The sequence below is a fragment of the Caretta caretta genome, chromosome 2, assembly GCF_965140235.1.
Source record: "Caretta caretta isolate rCarCar2 chromosome 2, rCarCar1.hap1, whole genome shotgun sequence".
Taxonomy (NCBI): Eukaryota; Metazoa; Chordata; order Testudines; family Cheloniidae; genus Caretta; species Caretta caretta.
In genome coordinates, this window is record NC_134207.1 from 182,776,959 (window position 1) to 182,804,781 (window position 27,823).

Genomic DNA, 27,823 nt, shown 5'->3' on the forward strand with positions numbered 1-27,823 from the left:
GGGAGAATTTTAAAGCTCTAGGAATACCTTCCTGTTTCAAGTTGCTCTTTTGTTATAAAAACACAGATGTTCAATAATTGCCTGATTCAAAGTCCACTGAAGTCAATGGAAAGTCCTTTTGGCTTCAGCAGGCTTTGGATCAGGCCCTAAAATAGTATTGCAAGGATGCTTTTTAACCAAATCAGTAAATCTTTCAGCACCTCTTGCTATATATACACTCAGTTTGTGATACTAGAGGGAGTGTAAATTAAACAAAAGAAAACTTGAGTCAGATATGAATCCTAAACAGAGGCATCTCTTAGCTGCGGGAATAACTTCCTTGGGCTACGAGGAGAAGTCTAAACACATGGGTCTGACACTGACAGACAGCCAACCTGTGTATGATCCGTAACAATTTAACAAGAGGCACTAAAATGTAATCAAAACAACCTACTTGTATGTGAACTTCAAAGAGATATATTAGACCAGCAATCATTAACCCATTTATTTGTAGTAATAGAAATCAAGGGTGGAAGTCAAGTGTATTTGTCTGTGTTTACCTATATCTTGTTAGGAGTTTAACCATGTAACTGGATTAGCTTGTAGATGCTAATTCCCTTTCATATCTTAATTGCCTTATTATTCATGAGGATGGTTCAGTTAACCTTAAGATCAAAGATGTAAGATCCTGTAGGAAACTAATATTATCTGCATTGTCTTCAGCTTAACTTTCTGTGCTATAATAAAGTACTCTAATTGCCTTCTGTGAATGAATGCACTAGTTTACCTGTGTATGTAGGAAATTGAAGATTAGCTTCAAAGCAGTGGTCCACCGTTGCCTGTTCTTCCTCAGGGGAAGGTCTTGCTGTGACAAGAGGCTTGTCAGGTTGCTACAGGGCTATAAAGGAAAGCCCCGGCCTGATCCTGCCATCTCAGTCTGCTTAAACTTTAACAGGGAAGGTTTAAGGCATAAGACTGAGGTCTCCAGGTTTACTCTGGATCACCTGGAATTCTCCTTGAAGAATCTGAACAGACTATATATACACACCTGGACTGTCTATTGGACTATAACCATTTAAATTGATTCCAGAAAGAGTTTTACAAATCAGCAGCCTCACCATCTGTACTATTAAACTGACCTAAGGACTTTACACATATTTGTATGTATATTGATCTTGTAAGCAATTGCAACTTTCTTCTTTTTCCTTTTTATTATTAAACCTTTAGTTTTAGTTACTAAAGCATTGGCATCAGCGGGATTATTGTGTATGGTCTGAGACTCCTATTGATCTGGGGATAAGTGTCCAGTCCTTTGGGACTGGTGAACTTCCCGTATGGTGAATCAGGTTTTTAGGAATCCCTCACTATATTAGACTTGACTGTCTAGATGGGAGTCAAGGGCTGGAATTCTTAAAGGAGACTGTATTTGATGTTTTTTTTTTAACCCGTGCGGTATCACAGAAGCTGTTTTGTTACTGGCTAGATGAATCTAATTATAGAATAAACCACCAGTTTAGGGGATTGTCTCCCCTATCCCTTGCAGTCTGCTATGCATATGGCATTCTCAGTGCGGTCCATCCAGGCACCCGGTCACAATGGGCCATTTAAAACTTGATGGGACAAAGCACTAGAAAGTAGGATGGAGATGATTAGATGGCCTAATAGGAATTTTCCATCTCCACTATGTATAATTTTATGATGCTGTGTGATTACTTGGCAGACGAAAGACTGCGGTCACTATTAAGAAGGTTCATTATTTGCCAACATTCAACACACGGTGGCGGGTACAATACTTAGCATAGGTAACACCTTCAGAAAACTGGTGTCTCACTGTGGGCAAAAAAAATTTTTCTTTTCAATATACAGCACACACACTGAATGTGTCAAACCTGCCTTTGCACCTGCAAATAGGCCCCAGAGAACACAAAGCTTAGGTGCCCATTTAAAAAATAAATATATCTGACTTTTAAGGTCATTCACATGTATGTTGGTTGAAAATTGATTTCCTCTTATTGAGCACATCAAAAGAAAATACATCTGTAGTGCAGTATTCCCACACAGTCACATGATGGCACTCTAAGCATATTGTACACTGTACAGATGAAACATGACTAAATCATATCAGATACAATGATTCAGAGAGACTGACTGCTATGTATGCAGAAAAGCGAACAGGCTAAACTGAAGTAAGAAAATAATAAATTGTACTGGCATGTCAGTTTGATTTAAGGTTTATTTTTCCCAAATTTGTAGGCAGCAGAGCCTTAAGTTAGGGGACTCCATCGATTAATCGTTGTTAGTCCATCGCTAAAATAGCAAATGGTGATGAAACTGCAAAGAAAAGCAGACGAAAAACATGAAATTTTTGAATTTTTTCTCAAACTTCTTTTTTGTTCATTATAGTTGGTAAAAAGTGTGATCTGGGATTGTAGGTTACTATTCAAATATCACCGGAGGCTGAGTTTTTGGGTTGAGGGGATACCATTTACTTATGCTTCAATATTCTTTTATTAGTGGGGCCAGCATAAGTCATGACATGGGGCTGAGCTGGCATTTCAGTACAAAACTAGACCTTAATAATTACATAATTTATGAAGGCAAGGATGGTTGTCTATAAAGCATAGGCCTAAACCTCAGGAAATCTGGGTTCTGTTCCTGGTTCTGCCATAGTTTTGGATCCGTCAGGCCACATTTTTAGAGATGGTGTCCACTGAATTCAATACTGTTAGCCAACTCATGGCCTTCAGGTAAGTGCCATGCATAGGAGCCCCTGCTGCAATCAGTGGTTTGCTGACCATGTGAAGTGAGTTAGTTCCCAAGGCCATTTGCTGGCTCGTGGAGAGTGATATTAATAAAACATAGACAGTAACTCAATTTAGTCCTTTTGGATGATAGTCATGGTGACATGAGATGGGGTTCACGTCGGTTAATTAAAGGGGTAAAAAAGACCTTTTTTGGTAGGAGTTTGACCTTGTAACTTGATAGCCAGGCTGCAGATATAATGACTCAATCAGTTTGGTGGTGATTACCCCTCATTAGGAGTAGTATAAGGCAGTAACTCCTATAAGGATGTGAAAAAAACCTAGAGCTAGAACTGTGTTGGCAAAAATAGAGAGATCCATCAGGCAGTAATTGTGTCAGTTGTTTGTCTGCTGCAGCCACGGGGGACCCCAAATGTTTTAGGGAGGTAGCAATAACACTATAATTTACTCCACATTTCCTGACTGGTGCCATATTTTAAGTGAACACACACAGCAGTACAATACAAAAACAAATCTTATCTGAATGGTATAAAAAGCAAAGTGTTCAAGGACTGGTAATTGAGGAACACCTAAATGGTGTGGGATTGTTACAGATGGTCTCAAAGCAACAACTTTAGTTATGTGTGGATTCAGGTTTTTATAGAGCTAGAGACCAGCTCTGAAGTGTGGACCTGTATCTGAAATTGCTAATATATTTGGGGGACCTAGGCTTTGAGTTCAGGACTGTTGCTATACATAATGGAGGAAAAACAAATAGGGCCATTGGCCACCTGCATCTGGCCAGAAAATTGTGCCCCATCCTGTTTAGACACAGGATCTGGCACTGATGATCTGCCTATTCATGGCCTTCAGAGCTGATTAGTTTGAAATAAAAGAGGAGTTAAATTGTATTTGTTCTACAGGCTCATGTTAGCCAATTTTATGTATTTTTAAATGCCAAGTTTCATTGTATAAAGAGATATTTAGTGATCAGCTACTATTGTGAAAGTTGCTACTACTCTTATCGCTGCAATAGTTGGCATCTCAGCATGCCATCTTTGTTATGAAGTAGTGTTGCACCATCAGGCTTTGAACAGTTGTGCTTGTGGCTATAGGGAGTTAAATCCATAAGGCTTACCGTTCAGTGTTTCAGACAGCTGAAAGATTCTGACAGATGTCTGACCACGAAGAGCCATAGGGGAAAACAATCCTTTGCTGTCTGCAGTTCACTTAAGCCTAATTGTTTATGTATAATGAATAGCCTGAACAGTCAATTAAGACGGGTGGACATGGCATTTCATCTCTCTAGTGAAGTGAATTAGATTTGTCTTAATGGTTGGCTTACTCCAACATGTAGATCTTGAAAGAAATTCATCAGACTTTTGAATTTCTAATCCTAGAGATAAACAGCAAGAGAGAGACTCCTACCATTGGGGGACAGGTTTGGAAATAAAGGAAACAATGTACAAAATGCAGTAAATAATTTTAGCACCTTTTCTTTCTCCTGTTTAAATGTTTCTGGTTTCAATAAGTTTTCTCCCTCATAATTCAGCTTTTCCTTCTTTTTGGAGCCATTGGTTAAACTGTTGTTTTCCATGTTCTACCAGATTACTATAAAAGTGATTTGTGATGAAATAAATCCAACGCTGAAGTTTCTGCAGGCTGACGTAGGAGAGAAGGGACTGCAGGCCAAATAATAATATGATCCAAACTTTGTTCATGCAAACAGTTGGATTTTGAGACCTGCTAAACCCGGTACTAGAGATGGGTGATTTAGGGAGAGCACATAGTAGGCTAGGCAGGTTTGTGGGACAGTGTGATCTAGTGGATAGAGCACTGGACTGGGACTCGGGACACCTGGGTTTTATTCCAGGCTCTGCATCTGGCTTGAGGTGACTTTAGGCACAAATGGCAATTAGACACTTAATACCCTTTGAAAATTGAGGTAGTTAGAGGCCTAACCACCCAGGAACTCATTGTGCTAGGCGTTGTACAGGCACAGAACAAAAAGGCAGTCTCTGTCCAAAAGAGCTTATAATAGACGTAATTCTTTTTCCTCTTGAGAGGGTAGCATGGGATGGTCAGGATCTGAGACTTGGCTGAGGAAGAATATTCAGAGAGGAGAGGCCCCAAATTATTTTCTCAGCGGGTGTGTGCCACACATCCCTGATTCTGACTCTCCCTTCTCTCTTCCCTCCTCCCCCCACCCCCGAGCAGCCACGATTGCAGAAGCTGTTGCTCCAGCCTCAGCTAGATTATATCCTGGGAAGTTGTATGGGCTGCTGACTGAGAAACATGTGGGTCAGGGAGCTCTGCTGGGTAAACTGAAAAATCTGAGCCAAAGACTTAGGGGAGAGGGAGGAGGGAGGGTTGTTCTTCCTGTCAGGCTCGTATCTTCTGAATTAGTTGGCCACAGACAAAGCCTGTATATCACTTTTCCTGGGTGAAAACAGCATACATCTTTGATAAGACAAATAACGACAAAGCATAACTGTCAACCTCTGTATACAGGAACAGATGACATTAATATTAATGCTTGTCAAGGTTCCTTCCCCACTCTGAACTCTAGGGTACCAATGTGGGGACCTGCTTGAAAGACCCCCTAAGCTTATTCTTACCAGCTTAGCTTAAAAACTTCCTCAAAACTTTGGTACAAGGTACAAACTTTGCCTTGTCCTTGAACCCTATGCTGCCACCACCAAGCGTGTTAAACAAAGAACAGGGAAAGAGCCCACTTGGAGATGTCTTCCCCCCAAAATATCCCCCCAAGCCCTACACCTCCTTTCCTGGGGAAGGCTTGATAAAAATCCTCACCCATTTGCATAGGTGAACACAGACCCAAAACCCTTGGATCTTAAGAACAATGAAAAAGCAATCAGGATCTTAAAAGAAGAATTTTAATTAAAGATAAAGTAAAAGAATCACCTCTGTAAAATCAGGATGGTAAATACCTTACAGGGTAATCAGATTCAAAACATAGAGAATCCCTCTAGGCAAAACCTTAAGTTACAAAAAGACACAAAAACAGGAATATACATTCCATTCAGCACAGCTTATTTACCAGCCATTTAAACAAAAGGAAATTAATGCATTTCTAGCTAGATTGCTTACTAACAAGTTCTAATACTCCATTCCTGTTCTGTTCCCGGCAAAAGCCTCACACTGACAGACAGACAGACCCTTTGTTCCCTCCCCCCCAGCTTTGAAAGTAACTTGTCTCCTCATTGGTCATTTTGGTCAGGTGCCAGCGAGGTTATCCTAGCTTCTTAACCCTTTACAGGTGAAAGGGTTTTGCCTCTGGCCAGGAGGGATTTTATAGTTCTGTATACAGAAAGGAGATTACCCCTTCCCTTTATATTTATGGCAATGCTATATTTCCCTGTGACATTCTCTCAGGAGGTAGGGTGGCAAGATGTGCTTTATTCAATGTTTTACTGCCCACTTTATATATATTATAGTGACAGACAGTCAGGACTAATTAAGAACTGTTAGTTCTGTCATGTGCTTTTTAGTCAGTGCTACTGGACAATTTGCTTCTGAATGACAGAGGAATGCTTGGAAACTTACAAAAGCATTATAAAAGCTGTATAAAAGTGAGTCGCTAATTTCAGTATGAACCCCATTTCTCCAATTTTAATTTTGCATGAAGTTACAAGCCTCTGGAGCAAGACCAGAAGCAGGTTTGATATTCTGAAGAGGGAGTTATCTTTTTATCCTATGAAATCCAGTAGGGCTAATGCTACATCATTATAGTGTGATGCCTGTTGGCACTACTATAGCTAATTTCAGTTATACACCACTGTTCTTGGGTTTGCTAACTAAACCATCAGCATCCTATGCTGTCTGAAACTTGGCATGTAGCAGGTTTTCGGCATGGTAGTAGAGATCAGATTTTCAAAAGTGCTGAAGTGAGTTAGAAGCACAAGTAATCTGGGCATTTTTGAAGATCTCATCCATACTTTTGTTCAAGTTTTTTTTATTTTACTGTAATTTTTTTAAGTTGCAAGACCTGACATAGGGAAATGCTGTGCCTTGACGTCTAATTTTTAAAAAAAGAAAAAAAAAGTCTTCATGTGAATTTAATGTTGGTGAAAGACTGGCAAATCTGGAGATGGAAGAGATGATCAAATTATATTGTTTTAAAAAGCAGGTGCTATGTTTAACTAATAGTGCTCATAGAAATTTTTCGTATACAAATTTTTGTTGTTTAAAAAATGGCCTTTTTTTATAATAACTAACCTTTTTGCAAAACACTGTTGCCATTACAGATTTTATTTATTTTTTGTTGAGAGGCGGTGGAATGTCACAATATTTTCACTTTTTAAATTTTTTACCAAAAGGCCTAATTGTAGCATGTTGGGGATCTGAATTCAGGTGCTACGTTCCCTGATTTGGCATTCTGAGCATTGTGGAGAGGGTGTAGGAATGTTGCCATTGGCCATATGTCAATATAAGAGCTGAATGTAAAACTTACATCAAAAAGGAATTTTGACAAAAATGTTTCATGAAACTTTTGTGAAAAAATGTTTTCTGTCCAGCTCTAATCATAATGCATTTACGTGAGAACATTCCTCTAAACGTGTAGCTTAGATGCTTCAGTGTATGCCACATTTTTCTCTTGACATCTGGGTATTTTCACATGTACTTTGGTACTGAGAAGAACTGTAAGGGTGAAACCCTCTCCCATATGCACAGTGAGAGAAAAGTCGCATACCCCCCTAAGCCAAGCATATGGCTTTCTAGGGTTTTAGGTGGCAGTGAAGTAGGTGTATAGCTTACAAATGTGTGTTGAGAATTTTAGGTGATGCCTGTGTTCTCATCTCTGAGATATTCTGGTCACACAAAGATTGATTAGTGATGTATCTAGTAATCTTTTCTTTTTTCCTGAAGATAAACATACATATTAAAAATGCCCCTCAAAGGGCTGGTCAGAATGCTTTTTGACAGAAAATAGGATTTTCAACTTAGCAGATTTTTCGCAAAAAGTGTCTTTTCCTCTGTGGACAATTTCTATTTTTATTGAAAAAACAGAACACTTGGAAACCAAAATATTTTGGCTGAAAACTGTGAAATATTTTGATTTGGAAATACTGCTGCAATGCCTCATAAGAGTTGAAGTTCAGTGGCTACATATCTCCGTTCTCCTCTGTGGGCTGGATTCCCAGGCCAGATGGCATTTTCCATGATTCATCATGGTGAGGGACTGCCACGATGCATTGCCTTCCCCTGCCAAGGTGTGTGTGGGGGGGAGAGACCATAATGCATCATGTGAGATGTAGTCAAACCACAGATCCTTGCCTATAGAGAAGTGTGGGATCATGAGGAACCAGACCTACAACTCCCATGAGGCATCACAGCAACTCTTCCAAATTGAATATTTTGATTTTTCACACACACTTTGGTATTTGAATTGCCACTGAAAAAAATCAAAATTTTTCCATTAAAAGAAATCCATTTTTCAACTAGCTCTAGTTCCTCAGACAGACAATTTTTGGTCTGTAATCTAATCTTAATAAATTAGAAACATGATAACTAATTGTACTGAAGATAATAATTAGATGCCAATGTCTTGTGTTGAGCTGACCCTTAACTTAATCATGTTCCATTACATGATCAGTTGTAGTTTGAGTATCTAGTGTGAAGAATAACAGAAGAATACTTTCTACTGACAATTATTTTTGTTTTGTAAATAAATCTTTAATCAAAGAGGACAGTGTAGGTTAGGATTTGAAAATGATATCCTGAATGTTAGTGTTTATTTCCACTTTGGACTTAAGTCTGTAGGTAGAGCTCCAAATTCTAGACACCCAATGGTAAAGACATAATTTGCTATGTTTCTTTCTCCAGACTGCTGAGAAAACAGGTTAGCACTCTGATTAATTAATTTTCTCTCTCTCTCTCTCAAGGGTCAAAGTCACAAAACTGCATATGGAACACCATTATTGGTGGGTTTACTGATAATCTCAAAGAAAGGCAGAAGCCAACCATCATTCATGATCCTAGGACTCCGGAGGAAATCTTAGCAGATGAGCTACCGCCTGTGGACAGTCCAGAAGCATTAGTGAAAACATCTTTCAGGTTTGATGGACATGAACACATTTTGCTTTTCCTTAATTAGCTTTCTTTAAAGTTAGGCAACTGTACTGTGGGTTTGATTAAAGAAGTCAATATAATGGAGCCTTCTGCTGTGTGGTGTGTCTCTGTACTGAGTAGGATTGAAGAAACAGGGTTATAAGTAATGCTGTTCGGATTGCTGACTTTCATTTCTCAGACCTCATTACAAGATTATAGGCTAGACAGATATAATGCAGTAGAGAGTCAGCATTCTGTTGAGAGAGTTTTACATGAAATCACTTTTGAAGGTTGGTATTGTTTCATGTGAATCTATTGTAACAATAAAGATAAAATCCTGTACTGATATAGGGGCAAACTGAGTCATTTGTCTGGTGATCTGAAGTCTTGAGAACTATATGGTGTTAATATATTTTTGTCAAGGAGGATGATTCCTGGACAGGGGATTGTGTGCAGGTGACTTATGCTGTCATAAATGTGAGATACGCACATTATTGTACTTCCTTCCAACTTGCTTATTCATGTGAGTGTTCATTTGGGAAGCGTTTCTTTGAAGCATCTTTTGTTGACTATAGTTTTCCCAAACAAATGAATTAAAATAGAAAAGCTGTACCTGTCAGGGTAGATATTTGATAGAAATTTCAAAACCTGAGTGCCAAGTGCACAGCAATACCTAGCAGTGTTTGTTTTTTCTTCTGGAGGCTTTGTTTTTAAACTATTCTCTCTTATTACTATTACATATTGCTCCACACCTAAAGCATTTCCTGTTTTTACAAATGTCTCTGTGGCAAAGCCTGTGGTTTTAATTATACTCTAGGGTATAAACTGATATCAATCTTCGTATAGTTAGACTATTTTTAGTGTGCCTGTTAAAGCCCTTTTCCCAGGTACTGATCTCAGACACCTTGTGAGCATTGCCTGGTATCTCAAAAACTCTCTTGCTGTGCTTTCATTTCAGTTTTTCTGTGACTGAATTTTGTAGTGAGGCAGTGAGCAGTGCTGCGTGTTTCAGAATCTGGAGCTGCCTTTTATGACGAAGTTGTGATTAAAAAAAAAAATTAAACAAAGTTTAGCCTACTTTTGTCTTTCTCTGATATTTAAAAATCAATTGTCAAATCAAGACCCCCAATACAAATCTTTCTCTCACTCAAAATCTTTTCTTAAGAAATCATGGTCACCAAAGCTGGCACCTGGAGCCGGCCCTGTGAAGGGAGCTCTTATGACGTTACTGAGTGTGTCCAGTGTGTCTGGTAGCTGATGGGTACCTGGCAAATATGAAACTCTCTATTCCTCTTGTCTTGTTGCCCACCACACACCAAGTGGAGACCCCTAGGGGAGAAGGCTTCATCCCACCTCTCTTTCCATTTGGGGGAGTAAATGTGCTACAACAGTTGTTCAGTCTAGCTGCACTTGACTAGAAGGTTGATGACTGTAACACAGGTATTTATGGAAGAGGATGTCAGGTTATTATAATATTATTTTTATACTATTAACATTCCAATGCCCATTGGAGTCAAAGACAAGATTCCCATTGACTTTGATGAGAGCAGGAGCTGGCCTTTTATTATAAGGTCACTATTATAAACAATAAAATACATGAACTCTCTCACTATTTCTGACTCACCAATGTCAGTGAACTGAGAGCAATACGTGGCCATACCATCCATTTCTAGTGTAGTTAAAAGAAAGTGTCTCTCATGTGTCAGATGAGTCATATTTCCTTATGATTGCTGCTATCTTTCATGTAAATATATGATATTTACATAATATTCCAAGTACACCTCTGACATTTGATCTTGTGTTGTCTCCTGTGCAGTGCTCATTGTTATGTAGCATGGAAAATTAGCAAGTGCTGTAGCTTGATTTTGCTTCACAACTGGCTATGAATATGAAAGTACATGGCTATTTTGGATCTTAATTTTTATATAGTTTTGTACAGTTTGGGTCCAATGATCACCTTCTCCTTGAGTGTGTGTGTGTATAACAGTGTATGCAATGTATTAGACAGTTTAGCTTGATGCACAGGAACATTGGACAATGGTTATAAGGCTTTTTTCAGGGGCATAACAAGGCCTCAGAGGGCCCTGGTGCAACAATAGATTAGGGGTCCTTCCCCCAGGGCTGGAGACCTGCTTCCCATCCATCCCTGCAACCCTTCCCCTGGAGCCGCTCAGCTCAACCACAAAGGGACCTGTGTCCTCTGCACCCCCTCCCATCCCAGCCTGTACTCTCTGGAGGAGTTCCTCCCTGTTGAAGCACAGCTGCAGTGAGAGTCCAGGGTCATGGCAGCTCGGGTAGGGCCTGCAAGAGCTGCAGCCCCAACAGCGCTGGCAGTGCCACGAAGAGCTGTCCCAAGCCACTCAGTGCCTGAGCTTTGTGGCTGCACTCGTACCCACGCCAGGGATGGAGAGCGGCTGGGGATGAGGTGGGAGCGCTTTTCACTCTTCAGAGCTCCTGGAGAGGGGACACACACACTTCCCCTGCAGCCTGGCCAGCTGGGGGCTGCTTCCTGTTCCTCAGGTCCCTGGGGAAGGGGCAGGAGCACTTTGCTGGTAGGCTGGCTGGGGGCAATAGTCTTCCTATAGGTGGGGCAGCCTCTGCTGGGCCCATAATATTGTGGGTCCTGGCACACCTGTACCACTTGCACCATAGTAGCTTTTTTCCAGTGCTGCTGAGATCTTTCTCACTCAAGTACTCGTTGCCTATGTTGGTCATTTTGGTATCTCTAGAAACAGTCATTCCTGGGAGTGACTTGTGAAGCAGTTCTGGGCTGGTGGGAATTCCAGGTCTCACATTCACATCTGGGAATTATCTGCTGTTTTCATTGTGAGCAACCCAACAGTGAAAGAATTAACTATGTTAATGGTAATCATTAGCCATTTGCAATTCTTACTACTACTTCAAGTGCAGCAGGTAGTAACTTGTGATTCACAACATATTTTAGCATACTGTTGCAGGCATAGCTTAATTAAGGGATTACCAAAGCGATCATTTTAGTGATGCAGGACAGGTACTCCACTAGAGAGTGCAAAGAAACAATAGATAACAGCTCTGAATTTTCTTATGCAATATTGCATAAAAGTTGGGGGAATATTTTATGTACAAAGAATTTGCTGCCTCAGTTTCCAAAGTACAGTCTGTAGCAAACTAAGTCACCAAATTGCACTGTTGCTTCATAATGTCACGTAGGAAAACATGGAATGCCAAGCCAACCACTTGAGGATTTTTCTTAAATTAATTTGTTTTTGATGTACTGTAGGGGGTTGCTACCTGGATGAGTAATATTTTAAATTAGCTTAGTCATTGGTTTTTTAAAACATGAAAGCCAAGCATTTTCTCTTAATGTTTTTATATCCTTTTAAAGGAGACCCAGGTCTTACTAAATGTTCATTGACCCAGAATATCCTTAAAAATCATCATGATGGGCATCTCTCTCAACTCTGGCTCATTATGAGGTGTTTTATTTGCACTGCACCTACATTTATCTCTGTTCTACACAAACCTGCTGTTTATTCCCATTAATTATTGATGTTCACTATGATGAACCAAGAAGGAAAATTTTGTATTCCTTGAGGAAAGACTCCCAAATCATTCTGGCTTCCTTACCTCCTATTTTAATTCTCTTCTGGGTGTGCGTTACACATTTTAAAAACTATGCACGTGCTCCACGGTAAATTGAAGTTTGATGACTCAAAGTGGGAGTGATGAGAGGAGAGGATTTTACAGCAATTACTGTTCAAAGATTGCACTCTAGTTCTTAGCACATGCCCCGAAGTCCATGAGGTGGGTGTTTTGTTTTTTTTCTTGTTGAAAAAGTGGCTCTCTTCTTTGATGTCATTGTATACTTGTTTTTATATGGTAGATGAATTACTGATAAGGAAATCCCAGTGTTATTGTCACTATATCATACACCTCAAAAGACCTATGTTGATAAATTCAGATGGAGTGGGGGTGTCTCAGACCAAGCTCTCCCTCCCTACTGTATTGAGTAGGCCCACTTCCAAAACAGAAACAAGAGTTCTACTGCTTCTTCCTCCTCCTTGTGGGAGATGAGCAAGGTCCAAACCTTCATAAAAAAAAAAAAGCCTCTTCCTGTTTCAGGGGCCAGCCAAAGCCTTTCTCCCAGACTTTCTTCTCTACCCTACTGCTGATCCTCTTCCTCCTTATCACCACAGTCAGCTAGCACCTGGACCAGGGGTGGGCAAACTTTTTGGCCTGAGGGCCACATCGGGGAATAGAAATTGTATGGCGGGCCATGAATGCTCACAAAATTGGGGTTGGACTGCAGAAGGGGGTGTGGGCTCTGTGATGGGGCTGGGGATGAGGAGTTTGGGGTGTAGGAGGGTGCTCTGGGCTGGGACCGAGGGGTTTGGAGGGTGGGAGGGGGATCAGGGCTGGGGCAGGGGGTTGGGGCATGGGGAGAGGCTCAGGGGATGCAGGCTCCAAGCAGCGCTTACCTCAAGCGGCTCCCGGAAGCAGTGGCATGTACCTTCTCTGGCTCCTATGCGGAGGCACGGCCAGGCTGCTCTGCATGCTGCCCCATCCGGAGGCACCACCCCTGCAGCTCCCATTGGAGTGCATAGGAGCTGGACCCTGCAACCTGGCTGGAGTGGGCTGAGCCGCGTGGTGCGGCTCGTAGGCCAGCTTAAAACAGGTAAAACAGCTTAAAACTGGATCGCAGGCTGGATCCAGTCCACGGGCTGTAGTTTGCCCACCCCTGACCTGGAGGGTAACAAGGCTCAGGCACATTTGTTCCTCAGCCAATTAACCCCTCCTGTTCTGGTTTCATGTCTCTGCAGACTTGACACTTGAAAAGGGGTTTGTGGGCCTTAGTCCTACCTCCAGCCAGGCTGCCTGGATGGGTAGGATATCCTGTCACAGGAAGAAAATTTACCAATGTATCTGGTGGTCAATTGGCAAATGTTTGTCTTGCCCAGGGCTTAATTTGTAAGGAAGGCGGTTCCAGGGCTCAAACAATTGTTTACTTTCATAACTGATGTGGCAAGCCCAGAGGTGCTGGGACTCGGCCCTGGCAACCCCCAGTGCAAATTAAGCACTGGTATAGGCACACCAAACAGCAGGAGGGCTACTATAACATTATACTTTTAAGTCTGGGCATGGGGTCTTGTACAAATATACAACAGCATTGATCTGCCAATCCCTGCACATCACTCAGCTATTATGCTCTGATGTGGGGCTTGGGGGAACTATATGTGGACACAAACTAGATTAATACCTAGGCACCTCCCCTGAACTCAGTAATATTTCTCAAGACCCTGCATACCCATTTCCTTACTTGCATGTGTAGAGTAAAAAAGTGTGTGTGTTTGTGTCTGTGTGAGTGTGGGGGAAAAACAAAAGACAAGCTTAAGTGTGATCCTTACCCTTAAGTGTGAAGCTAATGCGGCATTTAGCTACGCACTCTTATTAGTCATCGTCCCTGCTACCAGGCAGTAATAGCTTGGCAGCTTTGTAGCAGCACTCTCACTAATGCAGAATTGGGTTGCCTCACAAACCCTGTTAGCCACATATTTTATGTTGAGCTCATACACACAGCACTCCACGTATACCTTGTTAAGAGGGGAGCCCAGTGTGAGTCACCCCAAACATGAGATTGCAAATAAGGTGTCTGAGGTTACTATGTACAACGGTAGGATACTTTCAATGGCTTGGTGGCTTTTCCGTTTTTGGGCTCATTGTAATATACAGCTACTGAGCCAAACCACTGTGCTCACAGCAAATACAGAAAACTGATATTTTTCTCCTGTGCCAATACAGTGGTATTTTCCTTTTAAGAGGAAGTGAGTTGCAGCGTGCCCAGTGAATAGTGCCCAGGACTGGAACTCAGGCGAGCTGAGTTCTATCCTCAGCTCTGCCATTGGCTGCAGGGTGATCTTGGGCAAGTCACTTCAGCTCCATGCCTCAGTTTCCCCACCTGTTTTTTAAAAGGGGGATAATGATACTGATCTCCCTTCAAAAGTGCTTTGAGATCTATTGATGTAAACAAAGAGCTAAGTATTATTAAAAAGCTTATGGAGTTATTTTACACTATTAAATATTAAGACCTTTGTAACCTTCACTTTTGAAGCAACTAGGATGTAGATTTTCTTACACCTTGACAGTAACTAGAGTATCATAGATCAATATTGTAGATTTTTTTTTTATTGCTTAGATTTGTGTAACAGATGAACTCAAAGGAGGCCACAGAAATTGGAAGCCTGTATAAAACCTGTCCATACTCCATATACAGTATACTATTTTAAATGCTTTTAAATATCCAGAGAGTGGTAATGGAAAGTAGACCTCGCATATATATTTTATGCTGTGACTTTTTCCCCCCTAGGAGATGTAGAGAATAACCTAAAATCTAATTTAGTAAAGACTAGATTATGAAATTCCACGAGGCTCAGACAAGAACCAGAAACCTTTCTGTGCGAACAACAAAAATAAGCCCAAAACATTAGCTGAGGGCTGTGCCTATGCTAAACTTGTGCACCATCTCAATAATATTTGGAGTGCTAAAGCACTGAGAAATAGAAGCATTTAGCCTCAACTATTTTACTCTAATAAATTCTGGGGCCTATAGCAAGGCTTATGTAAGAATCATAGAATATCAGGGTTGGAAGGGACCTCAGGAGGTCATCTAGTCCAACCCCCTGCTCAAAGCAGGACCAATCCCCTAAGTAATGCTACTTTGAGTCACCAACACAATGGACCCACATAATTTGATAGTATCTGTACTGGAGCTGGAATGTTCATGTAAACTACCAGCTGGCAATTCCTAGAAACTGTTTTATGGACTACTCATTTAGAAAGCTATCATATTCTGAGAATACAACTCCCATGGATATCTAATATAGTACAGTAAACCACTTTAGTTTGCAGTTGTTCATAGAAACTTGTATTTAGATTTCATTTCCAAACTCTGCACACTCCTAGACTTTGGGTTTTGAATGAATTTAAATGCTCACAGTAAAACTGTTTTAATGGTCATGTTTCACTCTCTTTCCATCTAAAAACCATAAATTGACAGGGTATATCTAAAACCAGGGTCCGATGCCAAACTTCTCTTTTTCTGGAAAAAAAATCATATACTTCATACTTTTAGGTTTGAAGATGGACCTGAGAAGTGTGGAGTTTAGGTCAGAATTTGGATCCAAATCCCAACTTTTCTAAAGTTATTTGTATCTCTTATAGAATGTAGTACATATATAACCCACACTAGGGAATGTGGGTCTTTATTTCCCCTCCTAGTAGCTGGTCCACATATGAGGAAAAGAGTCTACTTTAGCTGCCACCTAGAGCAGTCAATCCCTTCATTAAAACTATAAAGTTTTTATAAGCTATAAAAACTATAAAACTATAAAGGATCATGCCTTTAGGTTCTGGGTTCAAACTCTGTCAACCAACTGGGGTTGTTATATGTTTGCTACTAAAGAAAGTCAATATTTTTATTTTAAAACAAAGTTTATTTTCCTCCCTGCTATATGAGTGGATCTCTGTAAGCAGCTGCGATTTCAAAGATAAAGATAACTGAACATTTTATGTTTCTCAAGCACTTTCAAACACAAGGGTAACTTTTTTCATATAACTGTGTCACCAATAATAGCTGCAGTCTGAGTCTAAAAGATGGGTTTTTTTTTATCCTATCCAACTTCTTGTACCAATTATAATTAACTCTGCTCTAATTTCTAATATGGTTGCTAGAGTAATGTTCAAACTCAATCTGAAGATGAAAAGTTGATAAAATTGGATTTTTATTACTGTACATCCCTTTTGAGGCTACTCCATTTCCTGGATTGTTTTAAATGCTGCTAATAATATGATTATCCAAAATGTCAGCAATACTTTAGTACAATGATTATAGAAAATGTTAATGTAAATACAGTGGCCAGAACCTCAGCTGATTATAAATCAGCTCCAGTGAAGTCTGTTGAGTTATTGCAGTGTTGATTTACCTCAGCTAGGGCTCTGGCCCAATGTTTCTAAGTATAGCCCCTAGACTGAAATGTTTATATTCTTTCTTTAATGTTCTTATTACAAATCTAATAAACCTGCATGAGTTTCTCGCTACATCATTAACGATGTTGGTGACTGTACTATTATTTCATATGTATTGGGTCTTATGCTGCAAGCATTCTAGCTGAGGAGTGCCCATTGACTTTCATGAAAAATCTGTGCTGAGGACTTGTGGAATTGAGTCTATAATTACCCTGTGCTTCAACTATGTGTGTGTTTTTTCACTAACATAATGTTGATCCAACTATAGCTGTAGAGTAGAACCAAAAAGTGCCGTTCTTTTTATAGGCTGGGGTTGGAAAGCAATGTATTGTAATGCAGACTTTGTCTCAGATCCTCAAAGATATTTAGGCTCCTAACTTTCATTGATTTCAGTGTCACTCAAGGTTTGTATAGTTTTGTAAAGTTCCTCCATACCACACAAAGGAGGGAGTTTTGCTTTTCATCATCCTTTCTTGTTTCATGTGGTATATCCTGAGTAGCTGTGTTATCATGACATAACAGGAGAAGGCCAGTGGATTACAGAACTGCTCTCAATGTCATGCGTGGAACTCTCATGGACTTCAGCATACTAAATGGTCCTTAGTTTCACACCCAAGTGGGTAATGGCTGTACTAGGCATTTTTTTTCTAACCTTTGTTTTACTCCCTTAAATTGTTGTAAAAGCCAGTTCAAATTTGTCACACCGTGTATTTAATTCAATTTGTAGCAGTAGCAAAACAAATTGCTAGATGTTCCTAATAGCTTAAAATGATTGCATGTGATTCTCAAGGGTTCACTTTAAGAATGGTGTGCCATTCTTAACACAACTATCATTGACAGTTATGGGAGTTGTGTAGCTAAGTCGCCACCCTGAGAGCAAACTCCTGGTCTCTGACCTGCACTGCAGTTCTTTATTGCATTGCCTCACTCAAATGCTGTATGGAACTCCCACTGAGGTCAATATGCAGTAGAGGTCTGCAGTGCAGATCCAAGAATGGGATTTTTCCCGAGAGAAATTACCCATCTGTGTTTCAAAACAACCAGAGAAAAGTTAAATGTGTGATTCTAGGTAAATTGCATATTTTGTGAATTGAATCTTCCATAGAGAAGTCTATTAAAATGCAAGCTTCATCTCCCAGTCATCCAAGGAAAATGGCACTGAGTTCACAGCTCATATTAGGATTGAAAAGTAGAATCTAGTGGAAATAGTGCAATTTATTGAATCTAATTTAAATGTGTCTGAACAAACTATTTCTAGGATGCAAGGGTGAGGAGGGGAATAGCTGCGAACCAGTCCATAAAAAATCGGAAAGAACTTTTTATTGGGGCATGTCCTAAGGTAGATTGTTTGTGAAACTTAAACAAAACAAACAACTTGTGTGTTGGCCTTAGCAAAATCAGTGTAGCCTTACAATCTAGCAGTAATTCTGAGATCACTTCCTGTATCTGTCAGGCACTTTTATCTGCCTTCCAGTGGGGGACAGCAGGCTTCCTGGACAGGCTAGCATTCCTGTGGGGGAAGAGCCCAAGCTATGAGCAGTAAGTCAGACCTGTTCTGTGGTGGATGAAATAAATGTATTTGTACAGCTTAAAAAAATAAAAATAAAAATCAACTTGTTACCTTAGATGACTGCTTGTTGCTTCTGCACAAACCTATTTCCTGAAGACCCACTAAGCTTCATGTCATTTCAAAAAATATATTGTTTAACAAATATTTTCTCAGAAAAAGATTATGGGCCATGTTATGCTGGCAGTTTTTAAGCAAAATTCCCCATTTATGTTGATTTCTATGGAGAATTCTGTTTTTAAAATTGTGTCCCACCGCATGGAAAATTATCAAATACACCTTTCTACTGTCGAGTGGTTAAAGTGATAGACAAGATAAGCACGCTTTCTTTTTTAACCTTTGGATGACTCTTTAGAATTTGTCATTTGACCTGATGTTCAAAATGTGATGACATTGTTTCTCACAAATACAATAATTTGATTAATGTGAACTCAGCTGGTGATCTTTTCTCTGGACAGTGTAGAGTCAAATTGCATGGCGCCTCTGTGTATTTGGTGGTTACATTGGTTCCAGGAATCTGTATATATGCCTAGATATAGCCTCATATATGGGGCCAAATTTGCTTTTAGTTTTAACAGTGCAAATTCAGAGTTAGTGGAATAAACTGTTATAAATCCAGAATCACTGAGAGTAATATTTGGCCAGTTATCCTCGTAAAACATAACAATTAGAGCAGTGAGAAAAATGAGAATTTTTTTCACAAAATTATATACCATTTTTCTGTTCCATTTTGAGTGATTTCATGCCCTTAGTCTTTCTTTATTCTGAGATTTTTAAGGCAGTTGATCCTAGGATCACATACAATCATCTAAAAGTACAGAAAGCCAGTTTCACTTAATTTCAGATAGGCTAACTTTCAAGTAGAATCAGTAGTTTGACAGCAGCTATCTTCTTTAAAATAGACAATGAGAGAAATGGACTATACATTTATTAGTTTTATGTAAGCACCCTGGGTGAAATCCTGGCCCTATTGAAGTTTATGGCAAAAGTCACATTGACTTAAATGGGGCCAAGATTTCTCACACAATCTCTTTTGTGATGGAAAAGAGGAAACTGTGGATAAAGATAATGGTGGTGGTATTTTGGATGAGGGGTAAGGCTTATGATGGGGTGCTAACTACACTGTGTGAAGGAAGTTCTCTGTGTTCTTGGGCCAGGTAAGACACACATCAATATGGGTGTAGCTCAAGAGCATCAGCAAAGTCGTACACTTAGCCCTGTATCTTGGTTCCCAACACATTTATGGAAACGTGCCAGTGAACATGGGAGCAGGTTCATGCCTCTAGTACAGGGGCAGCGGCAGGAAAGCTAGACAGACCACCTGATGTATCCAACCAAGGTCTCCTGCTGCATTGAATGAGTAGCCAAAGCATTACAAAATGTGATTATTTTTTTTTGCAGACCTGTGCACTGTACACAGATCCAAAACTGAAAATTAGCCATGAAAATGTAATGAAATATTTGGCAGCAGCAGGGTATCACAGATGCCTCAGTGCCACACCATACATGTAATATATACAGTTAAAATAATAGGAAGCAAAAGGAATAATAAGACATCTCCTAACCTCTCAGGCAAAGGTAAAGTAGCTGCTGAATAGAACTGTTTGTCAACTTCATAACCTCTAGAGTGGAGACAGTGAGGTGGTTTTTTGGTTTTGTATATCTAGCCTAAAAGAAAGTGGAGCATTTTACACTCTTGAAGTCAAGCACTCAGGTTTGTTAAGGAGAGATGGCTAAAACAACAAAACCACCCTCTTCTTTTAAAATAATTGCTGCTATATATTTCTAGAACTGCAAAGATGATCTCAAATAAAATAACCATGCCAACCCAATCAGAAAGTTAAGAGCATGCAGCAAATTTGACTCTTAAAAGAAAAACTAGGTATAAAAGTAGAGCTGGTTAAAGTTAAATAAATACAGTGTGGAAAACCCTGTTAAAAATTTGTAACTTCCATTTTGCAGGGTTTGAAAGACTCCATTTTAGAATTGTTTGTTTCCCCACATTTTTAAGTAATTTTGAATTAAAACTGATTACGAGGGTTTTGATTTTTTTTTTTGTGTGTGTGAAAAATTTTATATTGGAAGTCCACAGATATTTGTGAAACTTTTTTTTCTTCTTCACGGAAAGGTCTTTTTTCAGCTAAAGCTTTTTGTTCAAAATTTGACAGTCTGTGCATACAAGCATGTAATAAACCACTTAGCAGCAATAGGTATAAAATCGACCAGTAAACCAGTCTCAACATTACAAAAAAGTATAAAGATGCACACTATAAACCAGCCTCAGAATTATAAAAAATACATAGAAAAACAGTAATGCAGAAAGTTCAAAGGGATTAGTTTTTGTGAGAGCATCAAATGTTATCCTAATGTACGGAGGCCACAATCCTCCATTCCTCTTCCGTCTCACCCCCAATACCGCTCTATATTGCAGGCTCTGCAAGAGCCCCTCCTTTCAATAACCCCAATACTTACCTTATCCTTTTGTGGGGAGAGGCCCAGAGGTCCTTTTTGGCAGACTGCAGGCCACTTTTCTCTCTCTCTCTTGTATATTTTGGTTGTCTATCTCCTTGTTCTTTCCACATGGGCCTGAGGTGTTGAAATGGCTTTCACCGACCCTTTTGATTACACAGAAACAGCTGAGTCAATTGGGAATCCTGAAAACAGATCATATGGGAAAAACCAAACAATCCAGCCTAAAAGTTGAAAATGCATGAAGGATTTTCATCAATATCTAGACAAGTCAGGAGATAAATGTATTATGCCCAACTTTGACAAAATTTTTGCTGATGCAAAAAAAAAAAAAAAAATCTTGTAGGAAGCACCATATTTCCACAGAAGCTCTGAGGTAGAAAGGAAGCAAATTATTTCTAGGGTATTTTTTGTTTCAGTATGAGTATCTCTCCTAGCTCCAGTAAGAATACTTATATTACACTTGTGATTATGGTACCAATGTAGCTTCTGGAGCAAGAGGCAGTGTTTATACCTGCTTACAGGGTCCCTTTGTTAATTGAGCCAGTGGAGGTGCACTGAATTTCAGTGCATTCAGAGCATTTCAGTTTACTGAATGGAAGCCTGTGATTATGGCACTGAAGGTCATGCCCAAGAGCTATTCTCTGTGTCACAAGTTGGAGGCTAACTGATGAGTGACTGTGGTTGTGGTTTGTTTGCAGCTGGAGATAATTACAAACTGTTCTGCCATTGCACTAAAGAAGCTTCAGATAAGAGTACCCAATGATAGGGGAGTGATAGCTGTGATAAACCAGCAGTGTGCACATTTTCTAATTTTAGTAATTATGTGACTACTGAATAACTGGAAGTGTAGCCAAATATTAGATAAAACCTAAGAACCACACACTGTTCATTTTTTGTCATGAGCTGCTGACAGTCACAGGGCTGGGATCTATGAACCTCATTTTTCCTTTCATTTAGCACAAGAGTAAATCATGAGTAGTTCCACTGAAGTTACATCCATGTAAATGAGGAGAGAATAGGCCCTAAGGCTCTGACCTTGTCTATACACAGTAGTTGCAATGTTTTAAAAAGTGCATACCTTTTATGTGGACAAACTTAAATGATGTATCCCTGGCTTCAGAAGATTTAGCTTAATTTGGTAATTTTATCTGTGCCATCTCCCCTTATACCACCTTCACATGGCGAAGGTATAATTAAGCACTTACTCCTGTAAGCAGGATCTCAGTGAGCTCTACTCTGACATCTAGTGATGAGCTGTGGGAAGAGACTTCAGGAGCAGACGGTGTTTGCGTAGACACGCCTAGTCTACCTAGGTGAGCAGCATATGGAGCTGCTTTGCCAAAATAATTAATTATGGCTGGTTTGGGTTACTCATCACTCTGGTATTTGAATGCAGGGGTAACGAAATGTTTTAACCTTATTGTACAAGTAAATGGCAGCAGAATGGTGGGGTCATCCTAAGTTGAGCGAGGGGGTCACCCTAAGTTGCCAAGCATGGGGCAGGGATGTCAAATCCCAGTGAAGATGAGTGGCGGGGGGAGGGGCAAGGTAAAATGTTTGGGTTTCACTGAACTAGCACCTGTAAGGTAAGGCTGATAGGGCCACCTTTCAAGGCTTCTGTTTTCTGTTTAAAATCCTTAAGACCAACCACTCCTTATTGCACTGACATTTGCAACCATTAGGAACAATCCAGAGAACAGGGCTTGCCTTTCCCATTAGACTGAGAGTTGCACTTCTGTAACACTATATCCTCTTGCCACCTCAGACTCGAGCTTGGTCTACACTATATACTTTGATATAACTATGTCACTCAGGGGTGTGAAAAATCCACCCCCCTGAGCAGCGTAGTTATACTGACCTTAACCACCTCCACCCCCACCCATGTAGACAGCGCTATGTGAGTGGGAGAGCTTCTCCTGCCGATATAGCTACTGCATCTCGTGGATGTGGAGTTAAGCCAACGGGAGAGCTCTCTCCTGTTGGCTTAGAGCATTTTCACCGGACACGCTACACCAACATTCTCTAAATCACATAGGCCTCCCCACCCCGCCCTGTCAGATCACTGGGTTCCAGTATAGTTGTCTTACTGACCAATCCACCAGGTTAAGTTGCCTCAGTGTTTGATTAGGTGAAAATTACCACTCTTTCCATTTCTTCAGGCACAGCAAATAGTCAATGTGCTTAGGTAATCCTCTCCAAATCCTATACAGAATTTGTCACAAATATTATTCAATATAGCAAGAAAAAAAAAAAGCATGAGCCAACAACACAGAGACAGAAGTAATTAAGTCGTCATCAGATCATATTTAATGGACTGTACTTTCATACAGAATTAAATTGTCACGCTCTAATTTCAGTTCTTGGAGTCATTCTGCCATTAGGAGCCAAAAACCCCATCTGGACTAGATCACTTTCTGGGTCTGCTCTTGTGGGGGCCACCCCCGGACCCCAACCCAGGGCAGGTGGAAGGTACTGGGCTCCACACAGCAGCCAGGGTACCCTTGGCGGCTCTTACCATGGTTTGGCTCCGACTTCCAGCCTGACCAGAGGGCGGGGCCTCGGGAAGAGGAGGATTGAGGGTGGGGCCACAGCGGGGGGGGGGCTCCTGCATGTGTGCTGCTTTAGCCTTTTGAAAAGGTGGTCACTCTAGAGCCATCTTAGTACCCATGGCTGTTCCCATGATTTAGAGAATGTTGTTGAATGTAAAATTGTTATGGGTGAGAATGAAAAGGATGAGTCTAACGATGTGTTTGGTGTGGATATCTGAGGGTTGTCCATTGTCTTGTAAATATTTGAGGCAGGCAGCTATGCTGCATTGTGAGGTGTATAGGGAAGAGACATCCATGGTGGCAAAGATGGTGTTCTGAAGGAGGCTGTTAATATTGTGGAGTTTGTAGAGGAAGTTGGTTGTGTCTGGAGGAAGCTGGCCCTTTGTGTGGTCAGAGGTTTGAGGACGGTTTTTATGAGTTCTAATATTCCTTTAGTAAGAGTTCTGTGGCTCGATACCACAGGTCTTCCTGGGTTCCCTTGGTTGTGCGCCTTGGGCAGCATGTAGAAAGTCCCTATGGTGGGCTCATAGGGGGGAAGAGTTTGTATAGTTTGTCTTGGAGTTGTTTGGGGAAGGATTTGATATCTTTAAATTCCTGGGTAAATTGTGGCATAAGTTCATCTTTGAGTTCTTGATAGTAGGTGGTGTGGGCAAGTTGTTGGTGAGCCTTGTAGTTATCGTGGCTGAGGAGTACGATGGCACCCACTTTGTCTGCTAATTTGATCACTGCCTGGTGGTTAGATTTCAGGGACTGTATATCTGTCCTCTCGGTGGTGGAGAGATTGTGGTGGATGTGATTGTTAAGGATTTCATGGTTATTTTTTTCTTGAAGCAATTCATGTAATGATCAAGAGTGTGATTTTTGTCTACTCTGGGATGGTGTCCAGTCAAATGTTTCTTTTTTTTTCTTATGGTTGTTGGTGGGGACCTGGTAATTTTGAGTAGTTTTGTCATTGTTGTGAAATAATTCTTTGAGGTGGAGTCGGCGAAAGAATTCTTTCAGTTCTCCACATATTAGTATGGTATCAGATTCTGTGTTTGGGCAGAAGTTCAGTCCCTTAGAGCAGTGGTTCTTAACTAGGGGTACTCAGAGATCTTTTGGGGGTACATTAACTCACCTAGATATTTGCCTATTTTTACAACAAGCTACATAAACAGCACTAGCCAAGTCAGTACAAACTAAAATTTCATGCAGACAATGACTTGTTTATACTACTACTCTATATAGTATACACTGAAATGTAAGTATAATATTTTATATTCCAATTGATTTATTTAATTAAATGGTAAAAATGAGAATGTAAGCCATTTTTCAGTAATAGTGTGCTGTGACACTAGTATTTTTTTTATGTCTGATTTTTGTAAGCAAGTAGTTTTAAAATGAGGTGAAACTTGGGAGTATGCAAGACAAATCAGACTCCTGAAAGGGGTACAGTAGTCTAGAAAGGTTGAGAGCCACTGCCTTAGAGAGCGTAGATAATTCCGCTCCAGTTAGGGGTGGTCTTGATAAATTGATGATTTCAGATGTTGTGTAGTGTCCATGTAGTGGGTACTGGTACCTTGGTTTCTCCTGGAGATAGTGTTCTATGAGTTGTGGAGTAGTTGTAGTTGGTTCCATTTTTGTGTTGGATGGTTGTCATCAGGTTTTTTGACAGCTGTTTTGGATTTCTTGCATGATTTCTAGATAACTTCCTTGATTTTTTTTTCTTCCAGTATGTGTCAGCGTGCGATGATTTCTTGTTTGAGGTGGTCCCTTCTGGAGTATATGAGGTGTAGTAAGAGGTTCCTCAGTTTTTCTGAAGACTGTCTAAAGAGCTGTTCAGCATATTTGTAATTGTATGTAGGGTTCAGAGGGTTATAGATGGTGAGACCTCTGCGGGTGGAGATTTATTTCTTGCATGTGCTTAGGAAGTAGATGTTGCTGTGAAGTTTTGCTTCCTTTTTCTTCATGTTGTTGAGTTTCCATTTTAGGCAGAAAAATTTGATATCTTCCATTGCTTGTATATGTGGTGGTGTAGCCATGTTGGTCCCAGGATATTAGAGACACCAGGAGGGTGAAGTAATATCTTTTACAGAACCAACTTCTGTTGGGGTGAGAGAGAAGTTTACACAGAGCTCATGTTCAGGTCTGAGAAACTTACTCAGTGTGTCACAGTTAAATACAAAATGGAAAAGATTGAGCATAAATAGGTAACACATATTTCAAGGGACCACACACGGTGAAGTAGTCTGACACATTCGGCTTCAACCTCACCCTTCTACTCTTCATGTATCAGAATCTTGGCTCTGCTCGGGAGAGGCAAGTGCAGGCATTCTTCTTTATAAAGAATAGTGTTTGTAATATATCTATAGCTATAAAATTGCCCTCCGCTACCAGTATGAGTTTGCTGCTGAGCTGATCCTCTGTTCTAGTATCTGAAATCAGATAGTTGGAAAAAGTCAACTACCAAACTTCTATGGAAAATATTCAACCAGCTCTGGTTTGGAGGTTCATTCAAAGCTAAAACTCAAAACCACCTGAATCTGTTTACCCTCACATTTGTCCAACGCCTCATCTGTGAACCAAAATCATAGCTATTTGCAAAACTCTAGTTATACCTTATAACCAAACAGAAAAAAATGGTGACCTCCTTTTCAAGAGCCATAATCTGTTGTTAAGCTGAACATTCAAAACTAAGGCTTTAAAACTTCACAGCAGTAATAGCATAAAATATGATTGAAACCAGCCTTGGACTAATTCTGCACTCCCATTCTGTGAAGAATTCCACTGACTCCAGTGGACTTGCATGGGTGAGCACAAAACCTGGCGCATCTTCATGAAGGCAGCATGGGAAATTAAGCAATGTTGCAGATTATTAAAGCAAAGAGTCCACTGGGTGAGATATGAAGACAGAGTCATACTTTGCTTTCAAGCCAATGTAAATCAGGAGTAACTCCACTGAGACCAATGGATGTGCAACTGGTATAGGGGAGATCAAATCAGGCCCTGTGATGTGGCTGTTCATTATTTTGTAAAACCAGATGTATTTGAAACTCTCTAATTCAAAGCATTTTACTTGGTTTAGACATGGGAATTAAGTATAATCTTAACTTCTATTATTTTCTGGGAGCTGCTCCTGGCTGTGTTGCTTATTTGTCATAACAGGATAAGAAAATCTCTTCCCCTTCCCCCCCAAACAGAGTACCTGATGTTTGCCAAGAGTAGGACTGAGGGGTAAAAAAAATCTTTCTTGTAACATTTTCTGTACAATTTTCAGAGGTATTCTTCAGTGTTGTAGGACTCTGTTCTGGGGCATTTTGACAGTTTATATCCTTCGATAATTTGTCTTTTATTTTGGATGCTCCCCTGTCTTCAGTGCAGCTCCCCAAACCTCATTCCTTATAAGGGGAGCATTTGTTGGAAAAACTATGAAGTAAACATCAAGGAGTTTTCTCAACACTTGGTTCCTGTCCTGTGGATTTTACAATGGGGAGGGGACAATATGGACTAGAACCAGAGAATGTGCATAATTTTCACACAATTTGCATAAAGGTAAATATACATAAATCCTGATTTTCAGAACAGATTAGATGTGCCAAGGCAGATAAAATGCTAATAAACTGTCTCCCTAATTTGTCTTGTTTTTCTACATTAATAGCCCCATTGTTTGTAAAGTATGTACATAGCTTATGTTGTAGAGTGATAAACCTTTATAGAGCTCTCAAGATGATTTCTTGGGATTGCCACACTTCCCAGTGGATATCCAGAAGTGTTGCAAGAAAAAGAAATAGTACTGAAAAAATAGTATTGAGAAAATGTAGGCCTCCACAAAATCTAGGCTGTAATTAATGCCCGGTGATGACCCCAAAATACAAAGAGCCATGGGAAATTTAAGTGGGTCCTATGTATAGTGGAACTAGTTGTTAAACAGAGGATATACCATTAGTGTTGTCTTTTGTGTTTATGGGGATTTTGGCTCTGATTTCTCTTTTGCTTGCGCTTGTCTTGCTCAGAATTAACTACACTGAAGTAAATGAGATTATACTAGTGTGAGCGCAGAATCAGGCTCATTGTTTCTTCATGCCTCAAAATAGGCTGTGGGGTTGCATGACTAGAAAGTTTCTCTTACCAGTCTCATTGTCTTTGCTTATATCTAGGGCCCTACCAAATTCACGGCCATGAAAAACAGGTTACGGACCAGGGAATCTGGTCTCCCCCGTGAAATCTGGTCTTGTGTGCTTTTACCTTGTACTATACAGATTTCACGGGGGAGACCAGCGTTTCTCAAATTGGGGGTCCTGACCAAAAAGGGAGTTACAGAGGGGTCACAAGGTTGTTTTATGGGGGTCGTGGTATTACCACCCTTACTTTTGCACTGCCTTCAGAACGGGCAGCCGGAGAGTGGCAGCTGTTAGCCGGGTGCACAGCTCTGAAGGAAGCACCCTGCCAGCAGCAGCAGAGAA

At 40.3% G+C, this 27,823-nt stretch overlaps 1 protein-coding gene across 6 annotated transcripts in view; it reads left to right on the forward strand.

Annotated features, from left to right (window-relative positions):
- PDE1C (phosphodiesterase 1C) overlaps nt 1-27,823 on the forward strand; it is a 518,371-nt gene that overhangs the window by 138,516 nt on the left and 352,032 nt on the right. For all 6 annotated transcript variants that reach the window (XM_075125631.1, XM_075125632.1, XM_075125634.1 and 3 more), the window contains exon 3: nt 8,627-8,798. In XM_075125631.1, the coding sequence (XP_074981732.1) occupies nt 8,627-8,798 (172 nt within the window). The remainder of the gene's footprint in view (nt 1-8,626; nt 8,799-27,823) is intronic.